This window comes from Mauremys reevesii, linkage group 4 (genome assembly GCF_016161935.1).
Source record: "Mauremys reevesii isolate NIE-2019 linkage group 4, ASM1616193v1, whole genome shotgun sequence".
Classification (NCBI taxonomy): Eukaryota; Metazoa; Chordata; order Testudines; family Geoemydidae; genus Mauremys; species Mauremys reevesii.
The window spans coordinates 90,722,814-90,749,015 of record NC_052626.1 but is presented as its reverse complement, the minus strand read 5'-3'; the positions used below and the strand labels follow the sequence as shown (position 1 = coordinate 90,749,015).

Genomic DNA, 26,202 nt, shown 5'->3' with positions numbered 1-26,202 from the left:
AGGAGAAATAGTTACTAAAAAGTAATCTTAATACCTATGAACCATTGAAGTAGTAAACAGAGTGGTGTATTGAGTGCTTAAAGCAAAAGAACCGAAAGCTAAAAGATCAGAATTCTACTCTCAGATGTGCCACTGTCTTGCAGTGTGAATTTGGACAAATCACTTAATCTGATGTTCCCTATCTGTGAAATAAATACTTATTTCCCTCGCAGGTATAGTGTGAGACTTAACTGATTAATGTTTCTAAATTATTTGAGATCCTTGGGTGGAAGGTGCTACAAGAAGAGCTAGGCCTTCATTATCAGTAAAGAAACCAATAGATAGACAATGCTTTACAGAGTTAAGGATACAGTTACAAAGTTATAATGAAAAAATATAGCGGAGAGAGACAAATTAAAAAACAGTGGGATGGGGTCTACAAACCTGCACACAAAATACAGGCAGGAAGGGGTTAAGAATCCTTCCAGTCTGCTCACACCAAAACTAGCCACACTCTGGCTCAACTGTGAGAAATCTCAGTTGTGGAAGGAGACACCCCCAGCTGCTGTAGCTAATCAGGGCAAGTCCAAGTATAAAAAGGGAAGAAGCAGAAGCAAGGGGTAGAAGAGGTTTAAGGGAGCAATAAAAATCTGCCAGAGGAGCTCACATCAGGCTGCTTCTGTGAGACTTATATAGTAACTCCTCACTTAACGTTGTAGTTATGTTCCTGAAAAATGCGACTTTAAGCAAAATGATGTTAAGCGAATCCAATTTCCCCATAAGAATTAATGTAAATGAGGGGGTTAGGTTCCAGGGAATTTTTTTTCACCAGACAAAAGACTATATATATATATATAAACACACACACACATTGTTTGTATAAGTTTTAAACAAACAATTTAATACTGGTACACAGTGATGATGATTGTGAAGCTTGGTTGAAGTGGAGGAGTCAGAGGGTGGGATATTTCCCTTACTGCAAAATGATGAACTAGCAATTGGCTGAGCCCTCAAGGGTTAACTCTCTCACTCTACAAGGCAGCAGGAATGGAGGGAGAGGAGACATTGCAGACAGAGACACACATGGTATGTGTGTGAGAGAGAGAGAGGCGCATTTCCCCTGTAAGTACACTGCCTTGTTAATTAGATCAGCTTGTTGAGACTGCAGCTACTGCAAGCTCCCTCTGTCCTGAGCCCTGGTGTGTACTCCCTGCTCTATGGAAGATGGGGTAAGCACAGTGAAGGAGCAGGGGGACACCCTGACATTAGCCCCCCTCTTCCTTCCCTGCCCCCCTGTACAGCAAGCAGGAATCTCGGAGAGCAGCTCCAAAGCAGAGGGCAGGAGCAGCACATGGCAGTGGGGGTAGGGACAGCTGAACTGCAGGCAGCTGCTGCACAGGGAACTTAGGGGAGCTGGTAGGGGGCTGCCGGTCCTCCCTGGTTCCAAGCCCCCACCAGCTAGCTGCAACAGGCTGCTCTTCCTGCAAGCGGTGGACAAAGCAGGCGGCTGCCAAACGACGTTAGAAGGGAGCATTGCACAACTTTAAACGAGCATGTTCCCTAATTGATCAGCAACGTAACAACGAAACAACATTAACTGGGACAACTTTAAGTGAGGAGTTACTGTAAATCCTTGGAGACACCAGGAGAATAGGTGGAGGTGAAATCCCTGAGAACTAAGGTTTTTTTTAACTCATTTATTTTATGTTTATGTTCTTTTGCCTTTTTTTGTTGATTTGATTTAACCCACTGCTGCTTGGGCCCATGACAGACCTAGGCTACTCAAACTGGGACTTTGCACAAGGTGGTGCCCATCACCGTTCACAGCCAGATTCAGGATTCAGTTACACTGGTGTAAATTGGGAGTATTGCATTATCAGTGATTGATGCTAGTGTAGGATCAGAATCTGGGTTTCAGAATTTGGCCAAAAGAGGAAAGATATGAAAAAGAAAATGTTAGAGAGCTGTCTGGAAATGTATGTCAAACTGGTGATCAGCATTCTTAAACCATGGTTGAATTTCATGAGCATTTAAGTATTTTTCCTGAAGTGTTAATACAAGCAAAACAAAAAACCCTACACAATATAATCTCCATTCCTTTAAGTTATGCTAACATGCTGGCTACTTTTTGTGATTAGACTTATATTATAATCAATGACGCAAGTGGAATCCATTTCTTACTAGTACATGGGGGGGCGGGGGCAGCAGCTAACAGAGGGCACATGACCTTCTCACTTGACCCTCCATGTGAATCCTCCCTGCCCTACCCCCAGCCTGGGGCCCCCACACTCTCCCTGTTCCCTCCCCATGATTCACCCCCCCCTTATTTGGGATGGGGGGGGGCTCTGTCCTCCTCCCGCTGCGCCAGAGACTTTGGAATTGCAGCGGTGAAAGGAGCAGAACATGGGACCACCAGGCAGTCCCATGCCCGCAGCTCCCCCTGTGCAGCTCTGCCACCCCCACCCTTCCACGCAGAGTCTCCTCTGTCTGTACAGCAGCACCACTAGAGGACAGGGCTGGGGGCAGTACAGCTGTGCCAGAGAAGCTCCCGGCACGTTCTGCTCCTCCTGTGTCTTTCCGGTACGCCGTAGCAGCTATAAATATCTTGCTGGTACAGCATACTGGACCGGACCGCCCTACTTGCACTGCTGATTATAATGGTGTAAATATACAATATTTAGCAGCAAATATTATGTAAACTTGCATTTAGTTCTAGTTTTAGGAGTAAGGAGCAATATTGCTGCTGGAGCCAAACTTTTTGTGGATAGATGTCTTGTGGCTTTTGAAGAAGAAAAACTAACTGAGGAGCTGCAGGAAAATCAAACAGAAGAAATGTTTCTGAATATAAAAGATGATTCAGATCTGTAAGTAATCCAAAATATCTTCATAACAGCTGTATTACATAAATGTAGGTATAAGCAGAAATAGATACATAAAATATACCATTGCAAGTGCTTATAAAATCACTACCATTGTAATGAATGTGTGTTATTCATATTTGTAAGTGATAGGCATACTAGAAGAAAGGACTTTAGTTGAACATCCAGGTTGTAGCTGTTTACATATTTTCAAATTACTTGCTGATAAAAAATAAATAAATACTGAACAAGTGCAAACTGGCAGCATTATTGGCATTGTTTGTATCGGTTGTGTGCCTTCTCGGCATGTGAAATTGCTAGTGCCTTTGTTAGACAGATCAGCTAGAAGCTACGGACAGAAATTGGGAAGAATTAAATAAGCTATGAGTTGATGCCAGGAGTGGGGAGGACAGCAGGAGAGCAAGATAAAGAACAAAAGAATGTGGTGGTAACTATTTATGCTAAGATGTGCAATGGAAGGTAAATAACAGGAACATGAAGGATAAATACACTGAACAGTGCTGGTGAGAGGGTGGAAGAAAACTTGCAATATAGCCCAGATTTTAGCTTCAGAAATGCTGAAATCTATTTTATTTGGACAATATACTGTCCAGAGAGGTGTCCATATGTATGGATTCAAAGGCAGTATTTCAAACATGGGTGCCTGAGTTCATGTTCTAGGGACTCCATCCTCAACTGCACTGAGCTCACACTTGGGGCAGCTGAGTGGAGTAAGGCAAAGGTGTATCTGGTCCAACCAGCTCCTAGTACAAGTTTGGGCATCCTAAGGCCTGGTTTCGCACCACTGGGAATTTCTCTGATAGAAGAACCACCCCAAACTGTCCCTTCAGGGCAGCATTACATCCTCTTTGTGTTGCACCTCATCTGAGCTGAAAGCTGGGCCCTAAAATCCATGTTTAGGTGCTCAGATAAGTGACCTAATTTTCAGAGGTGTTGAATATTGACTTTAATGGGAATTAAGTGCATGAGCACTTTGAATAGCAGACCAGTTGTTTGGGTACCTAAATATTGATTTAGATACCTAACTTTTGGCACACAAGTTTGAAAAATTGTTCCCCCCCGGTTTAAAGAACACATTGTATGATGTATGAACATAAAAAAAATGTAAGGTCTTAGTTGTTTGCATAGTTGATAGAATATATCTAAACCATTTTGGTCTGGAATTCAGTTTTAAAGTCTCATCAGATCAAGTTCTTGCAAGATTTTAAAGGATTTCTTAGCTGTTGATGGGCATAATACTACTAGGATGTCCTTTTCCATGCTCTTTTGCTGTTCTTGTTTCCTGTTTTGGCCAAAATCAAGCAATGCAGAAGTGCACAAACAAACATGAACATTGAAAAATGTTGGCACAGTTTTCTGAACCTTCAAAAAGATTAGGTTGGGTTTGGGTTGAGTTTCCAAACAGTTTGGGTTTTTTCAAACTTATTTGGCAAAGCCTAGTAAGAAATAAGAATTAATTTATTGGATTAGTTGTTAGAGAGGGAATGAGTTTACTGATGAGTGTTTATAATGTAATGCTTATTTGATGGATATAAGTAAAAAGCTATGATGATCTTTATTTCAATATATTAAAGAGATTTAAGTGAAAACATTCCACCTATAACCTATTAACTTTACAAATTTGAATTATATATCTGGGTTTCAACTCAGATATACATCTGATATTGCAAAACTAAAAATTATGTAGTTCATAATTTCAGAAAGCATGGTTTATTATTATTACGGGATTATTAAAAGGTAACACAAGTTGGATTTGTAGATGTATTTTAATACTCACGGCAGAATATAGATGGGAGAGAAGGGTATGGTCCTTTTGGTTGTTCCTTAAGATAAAAAGAGTAGATTTTCATGCATTGTATTTTAGTAGTAAAACTGTTATACTCCATAGCCTTTAAAAATTGGGTTTGTACAAGCCAGTTTAGAGATTTTCTTAATCTGATTTCTACATAGAATTACAAGAAAGTAAAGCATACAGTAGTGCAAAGATTGCCTATAATTCAGATATCCATTTAAAGTGCATTTTAAAAAATAACATGCTCTCATTCTGCAGTTCACTCAAATCTTTGTAATGTGTACCTTTCCCAGCATAATTAATGTTACTCCATTTGAGATAAGCGTCACTGCCTACTGTACAAAGATTTTGCAAAATCTGCACTTCATTACATCTATTTTGTCTAATCCATTTACCGTGTAAGAATCAAAGGTATTTACAGTATCAATAATTAGGGGATTGTGAAACTGAAGACTTTTTGTCGCGTTCACAAATTCTTTTTGCCCAAACTTCTTGTTTTCATGACATTTTGCAGATCCAATAGTGTGGCTGTGAAGATTTGAAATGTTACATATTTTCAGTCAAAATTAAAAATAATCAATTTTTAAGTATAAAAATTTAATAAAAACAGGAATAATTTTAATTGGCAAAAATAAACCTTCAGTATACAAGGGCAGTCAGCACCTTGCAAGATCAAGCCTTTTGGCTGGATCCCACATTCACTGAAGTCAATGGGAGCCTTTCTATTGACTTTAATAATCACTGGATCAGTCTCTGAGGTCTGTGGCTCATAAAACTGGTTAGGTTAGCTATAGTAAGAGAAGAGGAAGCTGGGAGAGCTAATGTTAGACTAAAACAAAATGATTTCCACAGCAATTTTGATTTTAATATTATTGATATTTATATCATTTAAGAAAGTCCACACATTAAACCTCTAATACTTTGTGCAGTTTATTTGAAGAAGGAGGGAGGTCAAGTGAGCTTAGCCTGGGTAATTCAAAGTATCCAAATTAATATGAAATATTATTAATTAAGAAATAGAATCTTGGGTTCTTCCACAACCAGGGCCGGCTCCAGGCACCAGCTCAGCAAGCAGGTGCTTGGGGCAGCCCAGGGGAAGGGGCGGCACGTCGGGCTCTTCGGCGGCAATTCGGCTGTGGGTCCCTTGGTCCTTCTCGGAGGGAAGGACCAGCTGCCAAATTGCAGCGGAAGAAGAAAGTGGCGCAGTGAAGCTGCCGCCGATCATAATCGAGGCTTTTTTTTTTCCCCGCCGCTTGGGGCGTCAAAAACCCTGTCCACAACTATCATAAATAAGATCTCACAATGAATGTTGAGTAACGGAAAAAGGACAGTAAAATAGTGTTATGTAAAGGTGTAAGATAAAACTCTAACAGCGTGCTGAGTTGTAGAAATGCAGGTAAAAAACAACCTCCCAGTAATACAGCAAGCTCACATCTCTCCAAAATTTCTCCAAATTTGTGAATTTTAAGGAAGTTAATTTACTGTTCTATTAGGCACTTTCTGCTTCATTGTATTGTCTGTATTTACTTTACCCAGTGCTCAAGTAGACACAGAATCCATCTTAATCTCTGTAACAAATTAAAAAAAAACTCTTATTCTGATGCATAATCCCACTAGATCCTTAACAAAATTATTTCAAAGTAAAAACATCGGGCCTGATTCAACATTCCAGTATTCCAGTTTAAACTGGTGAAATTCCACTGAAATTAATGTAGTTACATTAGAGAAAAACAGAAAAACTGTTTCTTTTTCAGACAGTGTAAGAAATGAGGTATGTGAAAAGCTTGAAGTGTATTCAGTTAAAAGTGACACTCTAGAAAGAGGTTGCATTTACTAATTATGGCGATAGATGGCACTGTTTTATTAAAGGTTGGCGAGGAGGCTTCAAATGCTACATGTCAGCAAAGAATCAATTATAAATGTATATAATAGAAAATTATAAATCAGATACTGGCAAGTATTGCTGTCTCATAGGATAATAGTCAGTGTTGTACAATTTGTGAAACAACACTGCTCAAAGTAAATGTGAAAGAATACCTGAAGGGGCCACTCTGCTAGAACCTGAGCCAGCTCTCAGTGAAGTCAATTGGATTCTTTCTCTTAACTTCAGCGGGGGCTGGAGTAGTCCATCAGTCTAGGACAGGGGTCAGCAACCTTTCAGAAGTGCTGTGCCGAGTCTTCATTTATTCACTCTAATTTAAGGTTTTGAGTGCCAATCATACATTTTAACGTTTTTAGGAGGTGTCTTTCTATAAGTCTATAATATATAACTAAACTATAGTTGTATGTAAAGTAAATAAGGTTTTTAAAATGTTTAAGAAGCTTCATTTAAAACTAAATTAAAATGCAGAGCCCCCCCCCAACCCCCAAACTGGTGGCCAGGACCCAGGCAGTGTGAGTGCAGCTGAAAATCAGCTCATGTGGTGCCTTCGGCACGCGTGCCATAGGTTGCCTACCCCTGGTCTAGGAGAAGTTCATAGAAGTCTATACAAAAGCATGACTTTCTGTTCATTTTAGTGTCAGTGATACACATAATGCTCTGTGTGATTAAGAAATTTCTTATATGATGAAAACAAAAATCTTCGTTACTTTATGGAAAGTCCCTAGGTACAATCTAGGGAAGTCAATGGAAGTTTTACCTAGATTCAGGGGATCTAGGATTTCACCCTGTATGTTTATAATAGATTTTCCATAACTATGGACCTTATTATACAAATTATGGTCCAAATCCTTCAATTTTTACTTAGAAAAAAACTCTCATTGATGCAAGAGTGCAAGATCTGATTGTTTTACTTCTAGTTACCCTGTAAAGTATCTCCTCAAAATGAAGTAATGTTTTTAAAGAGAAACCCCTTGTTTTTTAATGCAAAACTCCAATCTCTGTTAGTTTTCAAAATTCCCATTTTCAGTAAATTCAAAAAAAAAAAAAAAACAAATTAAATATGAATAATATGAAATCCAAATAGGCAGGAAGGAGTTTTTTTTTTGATGATGATGATGATTTTGTTTTCGAAGGAAAAAGGATAAAGAAAAAATGAATTATTTCAGAGAATCACAAGTACAGGTCAGAAATAATTATACTTTTACAATATAACAATTACATTGGACAAAAACAAAATACTGAAAAAAAAAAAAAGAACACACACCACACCCCAAGCCATGCTCTGCGTGATTGAATTTATTCATCCATATCTCGATTTCCTTACTCAGGAAGAACTCCTTTTAATAGTAATAAGACTTTACCACTGCAAGATAATTTAGTCCTTTATGAAGAAACTTTTAGAATTATATATAAGCAGTTAGATCCAAATCTCCCATTAATATCTAATTTCCTGTGACATTAACTGAAAAAATAATCCTTTCCACCTAATTTTTAAAGGTGCCTCAACCTGGTCTTCTTTTAGTTTTGTGAATAGCTATTTGGGGACACAAATGAAGATATGTAGACACAGAGGGTCTCATCCAATGTCCATTGGTGTAATTGTGAGTCTTTACATTGACTTCAGTGGGCATTATATCAGGTCCCTAGTTGACAAGTGCAGTCTATATGTTTTTATTTGTTTCCCCAGTGAATTGTGCCCAAAGTTATATGCCACATCAAATTGCAGGTACATGACAGGGTTTTAAAAGTCAGGCCTTTGATATTCAGGGCATTTAACAGCCACTTGGAAGTATCTCCCAGCCAAAGGAGAGGTAGCACACCATGGACAAGAAATAAGAAGAAAAAAGTGTAAGGAGAGAGGCAGGAGTATGGAATATGGACAGTGGGTAGATAACAGAAAGGGAAAAGAGAAGAATTTGAAAATATGGGTAGGAAAGGAAATCCCTAAATTACATTAAAATGAAAAGCAGTCAAAATGTCATTCAGAAAAATACACTGAGATTGAGTGATATCATTCACTTGGGCTCACTCGAGCACTACTGTTCTGGAATTTGTTGCCCCCATAACTTGAGGATGTATTCATTTATTTCCGTGAAGTTCAGAATTGTGTGCTATTTATCTGCATGTTACCTGCATGTAACTAGATTTACTAGAATGACTATTTAAAAGTCAAGGATGTAGAGGCATGCTGGACTACATTCAAATTAGTCCTTATTGCCCATAGCACATTTGTTCTAGTTTTTACAGAAGCAGATAGAGACAAACACAACCAAATTAAGGTGATGTTTGCCTCTTTGTGCTTTTTCAGAAAGCCAGAATAGTAGAACTGTAGTCTAGTAGAACTGGCAATGAGTGCCAGTATGCTTTTCACCTTTGTCTTGGAAATAGCTTTCCCTATGTTAGCCCTCTCATTCTCCTTTTTTCTCTGTCCATCCTCTCTGTTCGTCTCCCTGCCCTCACGTACCCAGTCCCTTGATGTACTCCTGGTCATTTGTTTTATAGTTAAGAACACAGTCAGACAAGTTAACAAAGATTCTGCAAAATCTACTTGTCATAAGTGTTGTGTGTAACTGATGTTAGTTAACAGGGCATTTTTCTAACCCTAAATACAATTTTGTTTATTCAGACCTCAACCAAAGCTGAATGCAGAATTGCAGAAGGCTCACCATCAGCAGTTTGAGTTTAGAGACAAACAGATTATAAACTGTGCATTCCCAGGGCTTGTTTTGGGGATACAGGATGCTAATCTGCGTGCTGGGACTGAAGTTGTTTTGGTGGAAAAGAAACCTGATGATACCAATCAGCGCTGGAGATGGAGAGATCATGACAGGTTAAGCATGTTCGCTGCTATATGAGACTAAATGTTATAAAGGGAAGCTTTCTGTATCATACATTAAAACACAATTCTGTGGACTATTATCTAGTTATTGAAGTTATTTTTAGTGTATTGGGTGGGAAAGAATTAGGTTTAGGATTTTTAATAGGGTTTCAATAGTTCTTCTTTGATCATTTTCTTGTCTTACTAACCATTAAGTTAAAGCAAAGAATCTCATAAATGAATCTCTAGTATAACAAGCTGAAGATAGATAGATTTAAAAGACTTATTTCAAAGCAACAATCCCTCCAATCAAGGGAAACCCTCACCACCCCCATGAGGGCTCCTTAACTCAACCACAGGGGAGACAGCAGTGTGAAGTGCTCTCTTCCCCACAATCCACTCAGCCTAAATCAAAAGGATTAAAATATGGATTCTAGGAGGCAATGTATTGCACTGCTACTAGAGCTCCAGACCAGTGCTGGTTTGAGGAATCCAGAAGCACTATGTCCTTCAAAAACAGAAAAGGAAAACTTCAGCATGCATATGTCATTTGCCTTTTAATGCAATGACATACTGAGCATGCTTAAAGTGCCACTAGCTTTATACACTGCTATACAGTACACTACTCATCTTTCCTTCTTCACTTCTTTCCCCTGAGAAGTGAAATTCACTGCAGCAGAATGATGAAGATACATTAAACAAATCGTGGGCTCATGAAGAGAGAAAAACCGCACAGTTCAATCACCAGCAGTATAAAATAAAAACAGTGATTGAATAGAGAGAAAAGTGTCTATCTTCATCTACTCCGTCCCCTTTTAATCTCCTAATTCAAGGCTCCATATTGGACAAAGCATACAGTACAACAGATTATGCTTGGATCCCAAGAACACAGAATTGTCTTCTTATCCTAGTGAAGCAAATAGAAAGGAGCATACACACTGCCAAATTAAGTGTAAAAATTTAATAAGAAAAGCCAAAAGGGAGTTTGAAGAACAGCTAGCCAAAAACTCAAAAGGTAATAACAAAATGTTTTTTAAGTACATCAGAAGCAGGAAGCCTGCTAAACAACCAATGGGGCCCCTGGATAATCGAGATAAAAAAGGAGCACTTAAAGATGATAAAATCATTGTGGAGAAACTAAATGAATTCTTTGCTTCAGTCTTCACAGCTGAGGATGTTAGGGAGATTCCCAGACCTGAGCTTTTGTAGGTGACAATTCTGAGGAATTGTCACAGATTGAAGTGTCATTAGAGGAGGTTTTGGAATTAATTGATAAACTTAATAGTAGAAAGTCACCGGGACCAGATCGCATTCACCCAAGAGTTCTGAAAGAACTCAAATGTGAAATTGCGGAACTATTAAGTATGGTTTGTAACCCGTCCTTTAAATCAGCTTCTGTACCTAATGACTGGAAGATAGCTAATGTAATGCCAATATTTAAAACGGGCTCTAGAATTGATCCCGGCAATTACAGACCGGTAAGTCTAATGTTAATACCGGGCAAATTAGTTGAAACAATAGTAAAGAATAAAATTGTCAGACATACAGAAGAACATAAATTGTTGGGCAAAAGTCAACATGGTTTCTGTACTGGGAAATCGTGTCTTACTAATGTATTACAGTTCTTTGAAGTGGTCAACAAACATGTGGACATAGTATACTTAGATTTCCAGAAAGCCTTTGACAAGGTCCCTCACCAAAGGCTCTTACGTAAATTAAGTTTTCATGGGATAAGAGGGAAGATCCTTTCATAGACTGGTTAAAAGACAGGGAACAAAGGGAAGGAATAAATGGTAAATGTTCAGAATGGAGAGGGGTAACTAGTTGTGTTCCCCAGGGTCAGTCCTAGGACCAATCCTATTCAACTTATTCATAAATGACATGGGGAAAGGGGTAAACAGTGAGGTGGCAAAGTTTGCGGATGATACTAAACTGCTCAAGATAGTTAAGACCAAAGCAGACTGTGAAGAACTTCAAAAAGTTCTCACAAAACTAAGTGATTGGGCAACAAAATGGCAACTAAATTTAATGTGGATAAATGTAAAATAATACACATTGGAAAAAATAACCCCAACTATACATACAATCTGATGGGGGCTAATTTAGCTGCAACTAATCAGGAGAGAGATCTTGGAGTCATCATGGATAGTTCTCTGAAGATGTCCACACAGTGTGCAGCGGCAGTCAAAAAAGCAAACAGGATGTAGAAATCATTTAAAAAGGGACAGAGAATAAGACAGAGAATATCTTATGCCCCTTGTATAAAACCATGGTTCGCCCACATCTTGAATACTGCATACAGATGTGGTCTCCTCATCTCAAAAAAGATATACTGGCATTAGAAAAGGTTCAGAGAAGGGCAACTAAAATGATTAGGGGTTTGGAATGGGTCCCATATGAGGAGAGATTAAAGAGGCTAGGACTTTTCAGCTTGGAAAAGAGGAGACTAAGGGGGAATATGATAGAGGTATATAAAATCATGAGTGGTGTGGAGAAAGTGAATAAGGAAAAGTTATTTACTTGTTCCCATAATATAAAAACTAGGGGCCACCAAATGAAATTAAGAGGCAGCAGATTTAAAACAAATAAAAGGAAGTTCTTCACACAGTGCACAGTCAACCTGTGGAACTCCTTGCCTGAGGAGGTTGTGAAGGCTAAGACTATAACAGGGTTTAAAAGAGAACTAGATAAATTCATGGAGGTTAAGTCCATTAATGGCTATTAGCCAGGATGGGTAAGGAATGGTATCCCTAGCCTCTGTTTGTCAGAGGGTGGGGATGGATGGCAGGAGAGAGATCACTTGATCATTACCTATTAAATTCACTCCCTCTGAAGCACCTGGCATTGGCCACTCTTGGCAGACAGGATACTGGGCTGGATGGAACTTTGGTCTGACCCAGTATGGCCATTCTTATGTTCTTTAAAATCCTTCTATTTTGTCTGTGTATTAAAAGGGTTAGTGGATATCCCCAAAAATCTATTATATCTCAGCTTTTGCAACCGTTTTGCATCAAATCCTAACGTGAAGGGAAATTGGCCTGAATGCCTATTTTGGTATAAACACAGAGAAAGCTTCTGGTCCCACATTATCACTCTCCCACCAACAGGACCAGACTCCCCCTCTTTACTTTTCAGTGTCTTCCTAGTAGAACCAGTGCTCTTTTATCTCCTTTTCACCTCGCTTTCTCCTGTCTTTGGAGGCACCCCCAAAACTCCAGGAGCCAGGTAGTTGTCCTGCTGTCCCATTTGGAGTCTCTGTGGTTTTAGCAAGGCAAGCTTCTTCCCCTATATATCCATAGCAGATGGGTGGCCAGCCTGACATGCTCATCTTGCATCTGAGGGGCTAGCAGCATTGCACATGGAGGTTCTGGTTTGTTTTTTTAGGAAGGGGTATTGGGTATGGCTGGAGAGTTGCCCTTCACATAGCAATGCAGGACTCTGAATGCTATTAAGAATACAGAGCTTTCTCATGTGTCTTGGAGTAGGCAGTGATTTATGTACTATTAGCTGGATGTAAAGTTAAGACTATAAGAACTTGTTTGTGTTAGATAAGCTTTACTCATGTTAATGTGGAGAACAGCATTTAATCCTAGTTCAGTTGATGCTACTGTACTTTGTTGGCTCTATTTCAGTCTGTGCATGAGAAATTATCCCAGACTGAACTGCATGCTAGCAGAGAAACCCCTAAGCATTCAGGAGAGGGTAGAGAACAGCTGGGAGCCCACTGAAGATGTCAGAATGGGAGTAAAATGCCATTGACATGTCACCAGGTCAAAGGAGAAGTGTCTCTAGTTATCGTGTAATCAGGGAAGGTGGAGAGGTGCATGCACATATCTTCCTGTCTTTGGTCCTGAAGCCTTTTTTTGAGAGCGAGAGGAGGAAAGGGCGGTTCTCTGAAAATGCAGGATTGAGGCAGATTCTGTTGGAGAAAGGAAGAGAGTGTTCTGTCAGGCAAGGGATAGTGCCAGAGCATTTGTGAAGAAAGAGAGAAACTCACCAAGTTTGTAATTGGTTTACTCACTCTGTGCTTTGAATTTAGGGTTTGGGGTAAATCTGAAAATCAAAATGAACTAGAACCTTGTGAACCAAACCCACCAAGGGCTATGTCAGCATTTTGGTATGTGCTAATAATCCTTCTGTCAAGACTTCTTCATAAAGTGTGCATTACTGTGGCATCACTCATGTTCTCTAGCTGTAAGAGTAGTTTAGGAGAAAGCCTAATGAATTTAGGTATCTATAAAAATATTTGCATTTTTACATTATAGTGTCACTGTCATTTTTCTGTTCTTAGGACATTTCATTTGATGAGTGATCCAAATCTAGTGCTAGCAGTGTCAATGCCCAGCACACAGCCTAGATATTCAAAATGTGCACTGGACATGAAAGGATGCGCTGTTGTTCTGCAGGTAAGAGATTGCATTTAAAACAAGAGACAAAACTTCATGCTGTACATCTAGATGTAGGCCCAGGGTCCAGTTGTATTCAGATATCGATTCAGATATTGATTTGAATCATATTTTCTTTGAATAGTGATTTGTATACTATAGATAACACAGGAAGTCCAAGGGCTACAGCTGTTGCAAAGATTTAAAATAATTGTATCCAATAAATTATCAATCAGAACAACATGAAAGTTACATTCTGGAGTCCAGAAATGCCAAGGTAAAGTTGTATGCGTATTAGTTTTAAAATAAGGAGCATTTAAAGTCGGCGCGTTGAATTGTGAGTAACAGCGTGACAGAATCATTCACTAAGTCTTCAATGCAACTGATAAATATGGGCTACAGCTTTGTTCTCTAATACCGAATACAAAGAATTGCCGTTATCTCTGTCAATGCCTTTATGACATCAGTCAATAGGATAAAAACTATCACAAGCTGACATTTAGTAGCACAATCAGTTTCATAGAATATGTACAGTAGATTTTCCCCAAAACTAGTTTTTATTGGAAACCAATTTGCTTTTCAAGTATTTTGTGTGTGCTTCCACTCTTTTTATGAAAGCTTTATCTTTTATTTCTTGCAGCAGTTAAGGCCCATTGGTGGAAATTACTCACATAGTAATGGGAGTACTTGTGGTACCTTAAAGACTAACAAATTTATTTTAGCATGAGCTTTCGTGAGCTACAGCTCACTTCTTCGGATGCATAGAATGGAACACACAGACAGGAGATATTTATACATACAGAGAACATGAAAAGGTGGAAGTATGCATAACAACAGGAAAAGTCTAATCAATTGAGATCATCAAAAGTCTGATCATCTCAATTGATTAGACTTTTCCTGTTGTTATGCATACTTCCACCTTTTCATGTTCTCTGTATGTATAAATATCTCCTGTCTGTGTGTTCCATTCTATGCATCCGAAGAAGTGAGCTGTAGCTCACGAAAGCTCATGCTAAAATAAATTTGTTAGTCTTTAAGGTGCCACAAGTACTCCTGTTCTTTTTGCGGATACAGACTAACACGGCTGCTACTCTGAAACCTGTCACATAATAATATACATCAAAGGGATTAGTCACATGCATTACAGTTTACAGAATCAGGCCTTGGTTTGTGACAGATATTTTAAAGTTCATGCAATATAATAAAAGTGAGAAATGTTAAATTTAGTCTGGTGAGGCCTTCCCTAGTCAGCTCAATTAAGTTCTTTGCATATGCCAGTTGTTCTCAGGGATGCTGCCATTCTTGCACTCTCTAAAATCAAAAGGGAAGACTCACTTATTTTGCCATTGTTTTCAGCTTTTTGCTCAGCAGAGACATTATTAATCATTCCACATCTTTTATAGATACCCTTAATGTCTTTGTATTGGGAATAGCTGAACTTGTTTTGCCTAATTTTGAATGCTCTCCGTCATCCTGTGTTCAGAGGACTATTTCCAAGGAAACAATAGTTTGAAAATGGAACAGAGATGGATGAGTGAAAAACAAATGTAGAGGGAGATGGGGAAAAAAAGGGAGCAGAGAAAGGGATACACAAATAATTATGGAATTGATATTGACATGTATCAGGCAGCCACTTGTGTTTTTCAGAGTTTATTATCACTAATACACAGGCAAAAAAAATGCTAGGAAGTTGTGTTTTTAAAAAATTAAATCACTACAAAGCAATTAGCCAAACCCTGAAGTGAAGTGTAAGGTGGTGTAAGCTAAACTTCCTGACACTTTGATTCCCTTACATGGAGTTAGACTTTCTTAGATCTATTACACCTGTGTAAGGATGCGTGAAGGACTTTGTTGTTGTAACTTACACACTAATTGCCAGAAGGAGGGATGAGAAGGTGTAAAATAGAGGGTAGCCTGCTTTAACTTGCATCTTCTTACATCTTCCTGTTAGCTGCTAGCTTCAGTAAACTCTTCTATTCTGGCTCCTTGATATGTAAGTTATACTAGCTGAGCCTCACTTACACTCAGAATCATTGGACAAATTGTAGACGTGATATGGTAAGTGAATGTGGGTCAAAGGGAGACAAGAGGAAGTTTGTTTTCTTGTAACATACATGTTGAAGGCGATACCAGCTACTTCAGTTTAGATTCTTTCAGCACTTACTTATGCTCCCCTCTGAATTGACCCCAAGAGTTTTAAATTACAGGAAAAAAGATTCATGAACTCGTGGTTTTTGAGAACTCCAGACAATAGTCTGAGGGTTTTTCAAAATCTTGAATTCCATATGGCTTCTCATTCATATTTCATGCAGCAAGCTGCCATGCACGACGAAGTTGTTGTTGAAATGGCTTGTTTTCCCCAGAGGGTTTTATATATATATTTTATGAATTAAATAATTTTATATGCCAAAAGTGATTCTAAGTACTTAAATTTCTTTACCTGCATAGTATTAAAGAATGCCTGTTAGACCAGCAGAAACTGTCACACCAACTATAATATAAAATATTGTCTATACAAATATGCTCTTGGGATTCTGGCATTGACTGAAAAGATTGGGAAAAAATATCAATGTGACATATTTTGAAAAATAGCAATAGGCCTGTAATGAATGACATGTGATATATAGTATCAGAGGGGTAGCCGTGTTAGTCTGGATCTGTAAAAGCAGCAAAGAATTCTGTGGCACCTTATAGACTAACAAACGTATTGGAGCATGAGATTTCGTGGGTGAATACCCACTTCGTCGGATGCATGTAGTGGAAATTTCCACAGGCTTATATATATAATTACATAGGGAACAGCCACAGAAATTAAATACATTGATTCTATGAATGGATATTTCCTTTTCCTTTAAGTATTGTCAGCGGAGATCCCCACTGTTGGCATACACCTGTGAATTACCCCAAAACCTAGGATCCTCTGGAAAGCTCTGACCATTTGAGGAGGGAGACACATGAACTTTGACTCAAGCTAAGGAATATTTTAGGCATGGTTACATTAAAAAACAGAGTCTCCTATGCACATTGAGTTCATTCCAGCTGTAAATTGGAACTTTTTCTATTCCCTCAACTTTCTTAGCTTGTTGACATTTTTTCTGTTTCTCTCCTTAGTCACATATAAGTTTGTCGTAAATAATTAAGATATAATGTTTGTTTTAATTTGAGGAGTGTCTCCAAAGGAAACAGTACATCAGAGAGTTTCCCAGAACTTCATTTCCAGAAATCAACATTAGCTACCTAATTTATATGGTTCCCATTACTGTAGCATCAGGGTGCCTCAGAATCTTTAATGCATTTGTCTTCGCAAAACCCTGGTGTGGTCAGGAAATGCTATTATCCCTATTTTATAGGTATGAAACTGAGATACAGAAGCCTAGCTCCTCAACAGTATTTAGGCACCTAACTCCCATTTAATTAATTTAACCTTTGTGGCCTGCCCAAGGTTACATAGGAAGTCCATTATGAAGTAAGGAATAGAAACCGAGTCACCTAAGTCCTAGGCTAACACCCTAACCACTGATCCATCCTTCCTGTCTTCTGTTCTCTTATGACCTCGTTGGGTTATTTGGGTCTTCTGCCATGATGGCAGATCCCAGAAAGAAGATCCCAGGTTTAAAGGCTGCCCATCTCCGATGGCAAGATGTTGATGGCAGACCACCTATGCTGATTAGCTCACTTTTTCACTTACCTAATATTGTCTATTTTATTAACAGCATTTTATGTTTCTAGCACCCCTTTTATCCCAAAGGATCGCACAGCACTCTAAAACTACTTCTGTACATACACCACTTCTGAAATGTAGCCACCTCCATGGCAGAAGATTAGATAACCCACCATACAATACTGAGTGCAGGGGGAAAATGTGTCAAAGATACTGAGGCAAATACCTACTTTTACTTAAAGTATCGTGAGATGTTTAGTGTCCACACAGAACAGACAGGACTTGAGAATTTAAAGTCCCATCTGAAAAACACGCTTTTATTTTTTAAGCAGCACAAGGCATTCATGCCAAATACTGAATAGCAGAATGCTATAGTGTAGGAATAGGATTTATCTTTTTATGTTTTGACAGAAATATAAAGAATACAGCAATGGGGCTGCCAATCAAAAGTGGCATTACATGGAAAATGCAGGAGTATTTAGTGCCTTTTACAGCACAGTACTGGATCAAGAAATCACAGCAGCAAATCATGTTTCTGTTTGCACATTCTCTGTGACCAGTAGAGAAAAAATAGACCAGCCAGTAAGTAATATATTTTTAAGGTATATAAAGTTGACATAGGGAAGTTTAATCCACTATCAATGCAGTCAACAGGCTGTGTAGAATGTTTATGTGTATACCTATATATTTATATTTATCTGAAATGGACAGATGAAATATTTCACTTTTTCTTCAGGTGCTGTCCCTGTGGGTGCTCCACTTCAGGTGTCAGTGCATAATCTTCTCTTCCTGCTAGCAAAAAAAGTACTTTGTAAAGTAATATATTGAGCAGTCATGTCTGTAGAAGTTTCTGTTTCCTAAGTATGACATCATGGCTGTGAAACAGGTCACAGTTAAATGACGATAAAATCCCTAGTCAAATTTTATGTCACTTTAATCCATAGATTTGTAATAAGTAAAAGTACATTGTCATTTACTCACCTCTGATGTCACAGTTGCTCTGTTCCAACATCAGTTCCATTTTGCAATGTCCAGAGGTGAGGGCTGAAGATCCAAAGCCATTTGTGTCCTTGTCTTATTTCAAATGAACAACAGCTATTCATGTATCCTAACTGGCAGCATCAGGAAGGTTAGCAAAGGTGGACTTGTGTTGAGGAAATCCTGAATGCTTATAGGAAGTAATTAGATAACTGAACTGTTGCACATCTGGACACTCTAAAGCATTGAAACCATTATTTCCCCTTCTTTTTAGGGCTACTGTTTTCTTTCACCTAGTGGAAAGCAGAAGTTCATGATATGCTTGGCTTGTGCAAGGGCCATAAGAGGAAAGAAAGAACTGAAAAAATTACCCACAGGTAGCATGTTCTTCTGTGCCTCTGGCTCTGAGGAAGCAAATCATTTCTCCTTGGGGCCTTTTAAGTGTGTTAATGTGATGAAGGTTTGTATTTTTTAATTTGTCCTATTAGCTGTACTGTAGACGCAGGATTATAAAATAACCTGAAAATGTTCATAGTACATTGTTAGACTACCGCAGAACTTTGCTATCTTCACTTTAACAAACTGTAAACCTTCATGTATCAGAGGGGTAGCCGTGTTAGTCTGGATCTGTAAAAGCAGCAAAGAATCCTGTGGCACCTTATAGACTAACAGACGTTTTGCAGCATGAGCTTTCGTGGGTGAATACCCACTTCTTCGGATGCACCCACGAAAGCTCATGCTGCAAAACGTCTGTTAGTCTATAAGGTGCCACAGGATTCTTTGCTGCTTTTGTAAACCTTCATATAATCTTTCAGTTTTACTGTTCACTGATGAACAGACCAGGAAGGTTTTGGAGGTATCAGTGGGGATGGGGCCAGTGTGGATATTATCATGGTACCCATGGATTAATAGCGGAATGGTATATCCCCTGTCTTTGGACTCCAGCCCTGGAAAAGGGCTAGGATGTTTACAATCAACCACTAGTTTTTTGAGATCAGGTTCTCAATGTTCCAGAGGCTGCACTTTTCAGGCCATTGATTGAATGCAGAGGAACAGTGGCCATGGCTACACTGTGGGAGGGGTTGGGAGTCTTTTGAAAGTCTGACCTGCTTCCTTCCTCTTCAGGTATTCCTGTGGGATACTAAAGGCCTCTGTCAATATGTTCCCCACACCACTCATTCCAGTTCTGGGTAGTGAGTGAAAGTTCTCACCACCACCATTGATCCTATGCTGAGAGGACATGACTGCCCATAATTCCAGAAGAAAGTGTGTTGAAGGGGGGAGAGCAGTTCTACTCACTCAGCAACATAGATACTCTAAAAGAACCTTGCATGTTACTGCTAATTAATGCATGTGTCATAGGTTGGTCATTGCTGCAGTACGTGGCATGTGACATGTATGCAGAGTCTCCACCACTGTCTCTCATTCTGGGAATGTACGAATTGCAGAGTCTAAAAACTGTATAAAATTATTGTTGTCTTTTTCTTAATATCTTTCTTGTTGAATGGAAGTCAAAAGAGTGGCAGATTTGTTATTAGGGATATAAATGTGGTAAATATTATTTTGTGCTATACCAAATTTTAGAATAGTTTTCCTGTTAGCATTAAAATGTATCTGTTACGGGGCATATTTGTCTCTTGCCTGCACATGTGGAACTCCTATAGATATTAGTATTAAGAGCAGGGGCGGCTCTAGGAATTGCGCCACCCCAAGCATGGCGGTACGCCGCGGGGGGCGCTCTGGCGGTCGCCGGTCCCGCGGCTCCGGTGGACCTCCTGCAGACGTGCCTAGGAGATGGGGGAAAGCCGACTGCTGCAGAGGAGCGTGTGGATCGGACACTGACTTCTCTTAGGGGAGAGTCTGATGATAGAGAATCTCCAGGTTATAGTCAGGAGCTGAGGACTGAAAAGTATAATGTAAGGGACGGATCAGGTGATAAACAGTCACATAAAAAAGAATCTGGCACATCAGAAAAAGGCAGGCTAATAAACAGGGACAAGTTTCTAAAGTGCTTGTACACAAATGCCAGAAGTCTAAATAATAGAATGGGTGAACTAGAGTGCCTTGTGATAAAGGAGTATATAGATATAATAGGCATCACAGAAACCTGGTGGACTGAGAGCAATCAATGGGACACAATCATTCCGGGGTACAAAATATATCGGAAAGACAGAACAGGTCGTGCAGGGGGAGGAGTGGCACTATATGTGAAAGAAAGTGTAGATTCAAATGAAGTAAAAATCTTAAGCGAATCCACATGTTCCATAGAGTCTCTATGGATAGAAATGTCATGCTCTAGTAAAAATATAACATTAGGGATCTATTATCGACCACCTGACCAGGACAATAATAGTGACGATGAAATGCTAAGGGAAATTAGAGAGGCTATCAAAATTAAGAACCCAATAATAGTGGGGGATTTCAATTATCCCCATATTGACTGGGAACATTTCACTTCAGGACGAAATGCAGAGATAAAATTTCTCGATACTTTAAATGACTGCTTCATGGAGCAGCTGGTACGGGAACCCACAAGGGGAGAGGCAACTCTAGATTTAATCCTGAGTGGAGCGCAGGAGCTGGTCCAAGAGGTAACTATAGCAGGACCGCTTGGAAATAGTGACCATAATACAATAGCATTCAACATCCCTGTGGTGGGAAGAACACCTCAACTGCCCAACACTGTGGCATTTAATTTCAAAAGGGGGAACTATACAAAAATGAGGGGGTTAGTTAGACAAAAGTTAAAAGGTACAGTGACTAAAGTGAAATCCCTGCAAGTTGCGTGGGCCCTTTTTAAAGACACCATAATAGAGGCCCAACTTCAATGTATACCCCAAATTAAGAAAAACAGTAAAAGAACTAAAAAAGAGCCACCGTGGCTTAACAACCATGTAAAAGAAGCAGTGAGAGATAAAAAGACTTCCTTTAAAAAGTGGAAGTCAAATCCTAGTGAGGCAAATAGAAAGGAGCACAAACACTGCCAACTTAAGTGCAAGAGTGTAATAAGAAAAGCCAAAGAGGAGTTTGAAGAATGGCTAGTCAAAAACTCCAAAGGTAATAACAAAATGTTTTTTAAGTACATCAGAAGCAGGAAGCCTGCTAAACAACCAGTGGGGCCCCTTGATGATCAAAATACAAAAGGAGCGCTTAAAGACGATAAAATCATTGCGGAGAAACTAAATGGATTCTTTGCTTCAGTCTTCACGGCTGAGGATGTTAGGGAGATTCCCAAACCTGAGCTGGCTTTTGTAGGTGACAAATCTGAGGAACTGTCACAGATTGAAGTGTCACTAGAGGAGGTTTTGGAATTAATTGATAAACTCAACATTAACAAGTCACCGGGTCCAGATGGCATTCACCCAAGAGTTCTGAAAGAACTCAAATGTGAAGTTGCAGAACTATGAACTAAGGTTTGTAACCTGTCCTTTAAATCGGCTTCGGTACCCAATGACTGGAAGTTAGCTAATGTAACGCCAATATTTAAAAAGGGCTCTAGGGGTGATCCCGGCAATTACAGACCGGTAAGTCTAACGTCGGTACCGGGCAAATTAGTTTAAACAATAGTAAAGAATAAAATTGTCAGACACATAGAAAAACATAAACTCTTGAGCAATGGTCAACATGGTTTCTGTAAAGGGAAATCATGTCTTACTAATCTATTAGAGTTCTTTGAAGGGGTCAACAAACATGTGGACAAGGGGGATCCGGTGGACATAGTGTACTTAGATTTCCAGAAAGCTTTTGACAAGGTCCCTCACCAAAGGCTCTTACGTAAATTAAGCTGTCATGGGATAAAAGGGAAGGTCCTTTCATGGACTGAGAACTGGTTAAAGGACAGGGAACAAAGGGTAGGAATTAATGATAAATTCTCAGAATGGAGAGGGGTAACTAGTGGTGTTCCCCAAGGGTCAGTCCTCGGACCAATCCTATTCAATTTATTCATAAATGATCTGGAGAAAGGGGTAAACAGTGAGGTGGCAAAGTTTGCAGATGATACTAAACTACTCAAGATAGTTAAGACCAAAGCAGATTGTGAAGAACTTCAAAAAGATTTCACAAAACTAAGTGATTGGGCAACAAAATGGCAAATGAAATCTAATGTGGATAAATGTAAAGTAATGCACATTGGAAAAAATAACCCCAACTATACATACAACATGATGGGAGCTAATTTAGCTACAACGAGTCAGGAAAAAGATCTTGGCGTCATCGTGGATAGTTCTCTGAAGATGTCCACGCAGTGTGCAGAGGCGGTCAAAAAAGCAAACAGGATGTTAGGAATCATTAAAAAGGGGATAGAGAATAAGACTGAGAATATATTATTGCCCTTATATAAATCCATGGTACGCCCACATCTCGAATACTGTGTACAGATGTGGTCTCCTCACCTCAAAAAAGATATTCTAGCACTAGAAAAGGTTCAGAAAAGGGCAACTAAAATGATTAGGGGTTTAGAGAGGGTCCCATACGAGGAAAGATTAAAGAGGCTAGGACTGTTCAGCTTGGAAAAGAGAAGACTAAGGGGGGACATGATAGAGGTATATCAAATCATGAGTGATGTTGAGAAAGTGGATAAGGAAAAGTTATTTACTTATTCCCATAATACAAGAACTAGGGGTCACCAAATGAAATTAATAGGCAGCAGGTTTAAAACAAATAAAAGGAAGTTCTTCTTCACGCAGTGCACAGTCAACTTGTGGAACTCCTTACCTGAGGAGGTTGTGAAGGCTAGGACTATAACAATGTTTAAAAGAGGACTGGGTAAATTTATGGTGGCTAAGTCCATAAATGGCTATTAGCCAGGATGGGTAAGAATGGTGTCCCTAGCCTCTGTTCGTCAGAGGATGGAGATGGATGGCAGGAGAGAGATCACTTGATCATTGCCTGTTAGGTTCACTCCCTCTGGGGCACATGGCATTGGCCACTGTCGGTAGACAGATACTGGGCTAGATGGACCTTTGGTCTGACCCGGTACGGCCTTTCTTACGTTCTTATGTTATGTCTGCGGGAGGTCCACCGGAGCCGCCTGCCGCCCTCCCGCAGCATGTCGCCCCAAGCGCGTGCTTGGCACGCTGGGGTCTGGAGCCAGCCCTGATTAAGAGTAAATAATTAATGGGAGCTCTGCACTGAAGAAGGGGAGATATCTTTTGAAAGCTGTTTCATCTTTACCTAAACAGTTGTGTGTACAGATATGTTCAATGATCTTTAAAAGAAATACATAAATGTCTCATTAGCTTTCCTACAAAATTTGGTTTTAGCCATCTCTTGTCATCTTTAACAAATCATAGCTACCAGAAAGCGCTGGAGATTTGGTGTGATCACCAAAGGTACATGCAGAGTAGATATTAGTATATTCCATATTTCAATAAATGTAGTGTTGACTGAATAAATTTTAAATTAAATTTGTGAGCTTCATTAAAATAAGTTCACTTCAGTATTGATTTAATAAAAGCAGCAGCCTGATTGGATCTGATTCTTTCCTATCTTAAAGACTGATTTATCCACATTGGAAGCTGAAAATACCTTGAATTATTTAGAAGAAGTTCTAGCATCTTTGCGGACCGAAACCTCCATACAAACAATCTCAGAAAAGATCTCTGCAGCTATGAACCAGAAAGCGGTGAAAATAATTGCATACAGAAATGGAGCTGGCTACCAAAATGGTCAGTTAATCATTGCTAGCACATTCCCTATGGTAAGTATTAGTAACAATCATCCCCAGGGATAATTATAATATCTGTAGTATTGGCAAAGACAAGCAGCCTTTGTCAATGACCAAGATGAACCCAAACCAGAATCTCAAAGCTAAATCTCCCTTCATCATGAATTGCTGAGGTGTTTGGTTTGAATTCACAAATTTTAGTCCTACCCTAGGGGTTTGTTTCCCAGTCTGATCCAGGGCCTGTAGGAACCTGTTCTCCAGATTCAGTTTTTATATGACCCAGTATGATAAAACATTTTCATGGCATAAATCTTGCAATAACACTTGAAATTATAATATTTCCACAGTTTAGGCTGATAATTGCGGGAGAACATTTTAAGAGATTTTGCCATTGTCAGACATGAATTTAGCATTCATTCAGCCCCCAACCCAAACTCTTCACCCTAGTTTAAACCTTCTAATCTGGATCCAAACACAGCCTCCTTCTTCTGTTTATAATCAGTGGTGATTCTTCTAAGAGAAATAGATATATGGGAATATAGACCTTATATAAAATGTAAACATCTTTTTTTTTAAGTTTGGTTTAATCTTGAGAGATTTTAAAGTAAGTTTTCTCTACTGAGATGGAAATTTCTATTATTATTATATTCTATTATTTGACTTATAACCCAGTTCCAAAATGGAAAATTACTGTCAATTGTCTTGTTTATGAGAAGAATGATGACACTGAGCACAAGATGTTCAAGCTTATTTTTAATATTGCTGATCGATTAATATTGTGACTGACTGTTGGAACTCTGGAAATTTTTACAGGATTTTGGGATCATACTTTCTGTAAATTGGTGACAGTCTCATTGCAAGACTTTTTCACACAGATAGGACCCATGTCAGCTTCTATGTTTTTGATATTTTGGGAGTCAGAGGCTTATAGTCTCTGTGATGTGCAAAAGACCAAATATTTTAAAAATTTCTGGCTTAAGCAGGTCTTTTCCCAAAACTGATGCTAGCTAAGGATGACCTAATTCAAACCTGACTGGACCAAATTGCATGGTGCCAAAGTAGGCCTTACACCTGATTTGCCCAAAGGCCTTGGAGCAAGGCACTGGAAGATGGAGTAAGTAAAATTCACAAACTATAAGAATCAAGTTTGTGGCTGAGAAGCTGTGTCTTTTGGGTCAATAAACCACCTAAATGCCATTGAGGATCTGGGTCCTAGTCCTTCTACAGGCCAGCAAAAGCTGAGTTGAGGGAGAGAATTGCAGAGAGTAGGTAGGCTCCTGCAGGAGTTGCTTGGGTCAGGTAGGACCAGGAAGGGCTGAGAGAGGTGAGGGAAAAGCCTCTGGCAACTGTAGCCCATGTTGGACAGAGAAACTATTTTATTTTGTTATTTTGCCTAAGCTTCTGTTTGACCAATAAATTGTGTCCTCAAGCAAGAGCCTGAAACAGACTTTAATGTGACATCAGTCTTCCGTGGACTGGTGAGAGAGCCTATCCATTTAAAGTGTTTTCTGTGTCCTGTGTCTACAAGTCCTAAGAGAATTGAACTGTCACCAGATCACAGTTGTTGAACTACTGCAGAAGTATCTTGTAAAGTCTATATTATATCTCAGTTGGGAGTGAGGGAAAGAGCTAGTCACCATAAGAATTGAAATAATGAGGAAGCTTTATAATTAGCTCAAATTGTGGGTTAGGTACTAGATAACTTAGTTACAGTATTAAAACATTTACCCATCTCCAAGTTATAGATACAGTTCTTCAGTTTATAACCAAAAGGACAACCACCTCCTTAAATCCCTTCCTAGAACTTGTAATGATTGACTATTTTTGTGTTAATTCGATAATTTAATTCCAATCCACTATTGAGATTAATTTGCTGATTTATTGATTTGATTTTGTGTAATAGTTGTATTACTTTCTTAGTAGTTTTGGTGAGATGTCTTCTTGGTTTTAATCTTTTTTGTTTAATAGTTTTAATAAAATTTATAAAAATACATTGAATCACATTTCTTTCAGTAATTAATGTAGGTCAGGAACCTCTGAGGGACATGGGTGTATATCAGACAGTCAGCTTAAAAGACTGATCAGTTCCTCTAATTAGTCTTTGGTTCCCACTGTCTTTAGGCAAACAGATCTCATCTGACGAGCCCATACCTTCCTAATATT

The 26,202-nt window shown here is 39.1% G+C and overlaps 1 protein-coding gene across 5 annotated transcripts in view; it reads left to right on the top strand.

Moving 5' to 3' along the window:
* The window catches only part of DCDC1 (doublecortin domain containing 1), a 452,481-nt gene that overhangs the window by 384,270 nt on the left and 42,009 nt on the right, over nt 1-26,202 (top strand). For 3 of the 5 annotated variants that reach the window (XM_039535836.1, XM_039535835.1, XM_039535837.1), the window contains 6 exons: nt 2,690-2,843; nt 9,159-9,362; nt 13,642-13,756; nt 17,808-17,978; nt 18,649-18,834; nt 23,869-24,072. In XM_039535836.1, the coding sequence (XP_039391770.1) occupies nt 2,690-2,843; nt 9,159-9,362; nt 13,642-13,756; nt 17,808-17,978; nt 18,649-18,834; nt 23,869-24,072 (1,034 nt within the window). Of the gene's footprint in view, nt 1-2,689; nt 2,844-9,158; nt 9,363-13,641; nt 13,757-17,807; nt 17,979-18,648; nt 18,835-23,868; nt 24,073-25,022; nt 25,882-26,202 lie in introns of those variants that run through there. The other 2 variants (XR_005597781.1, XM_039535838.1) reach the window with 2 other exon arrangements.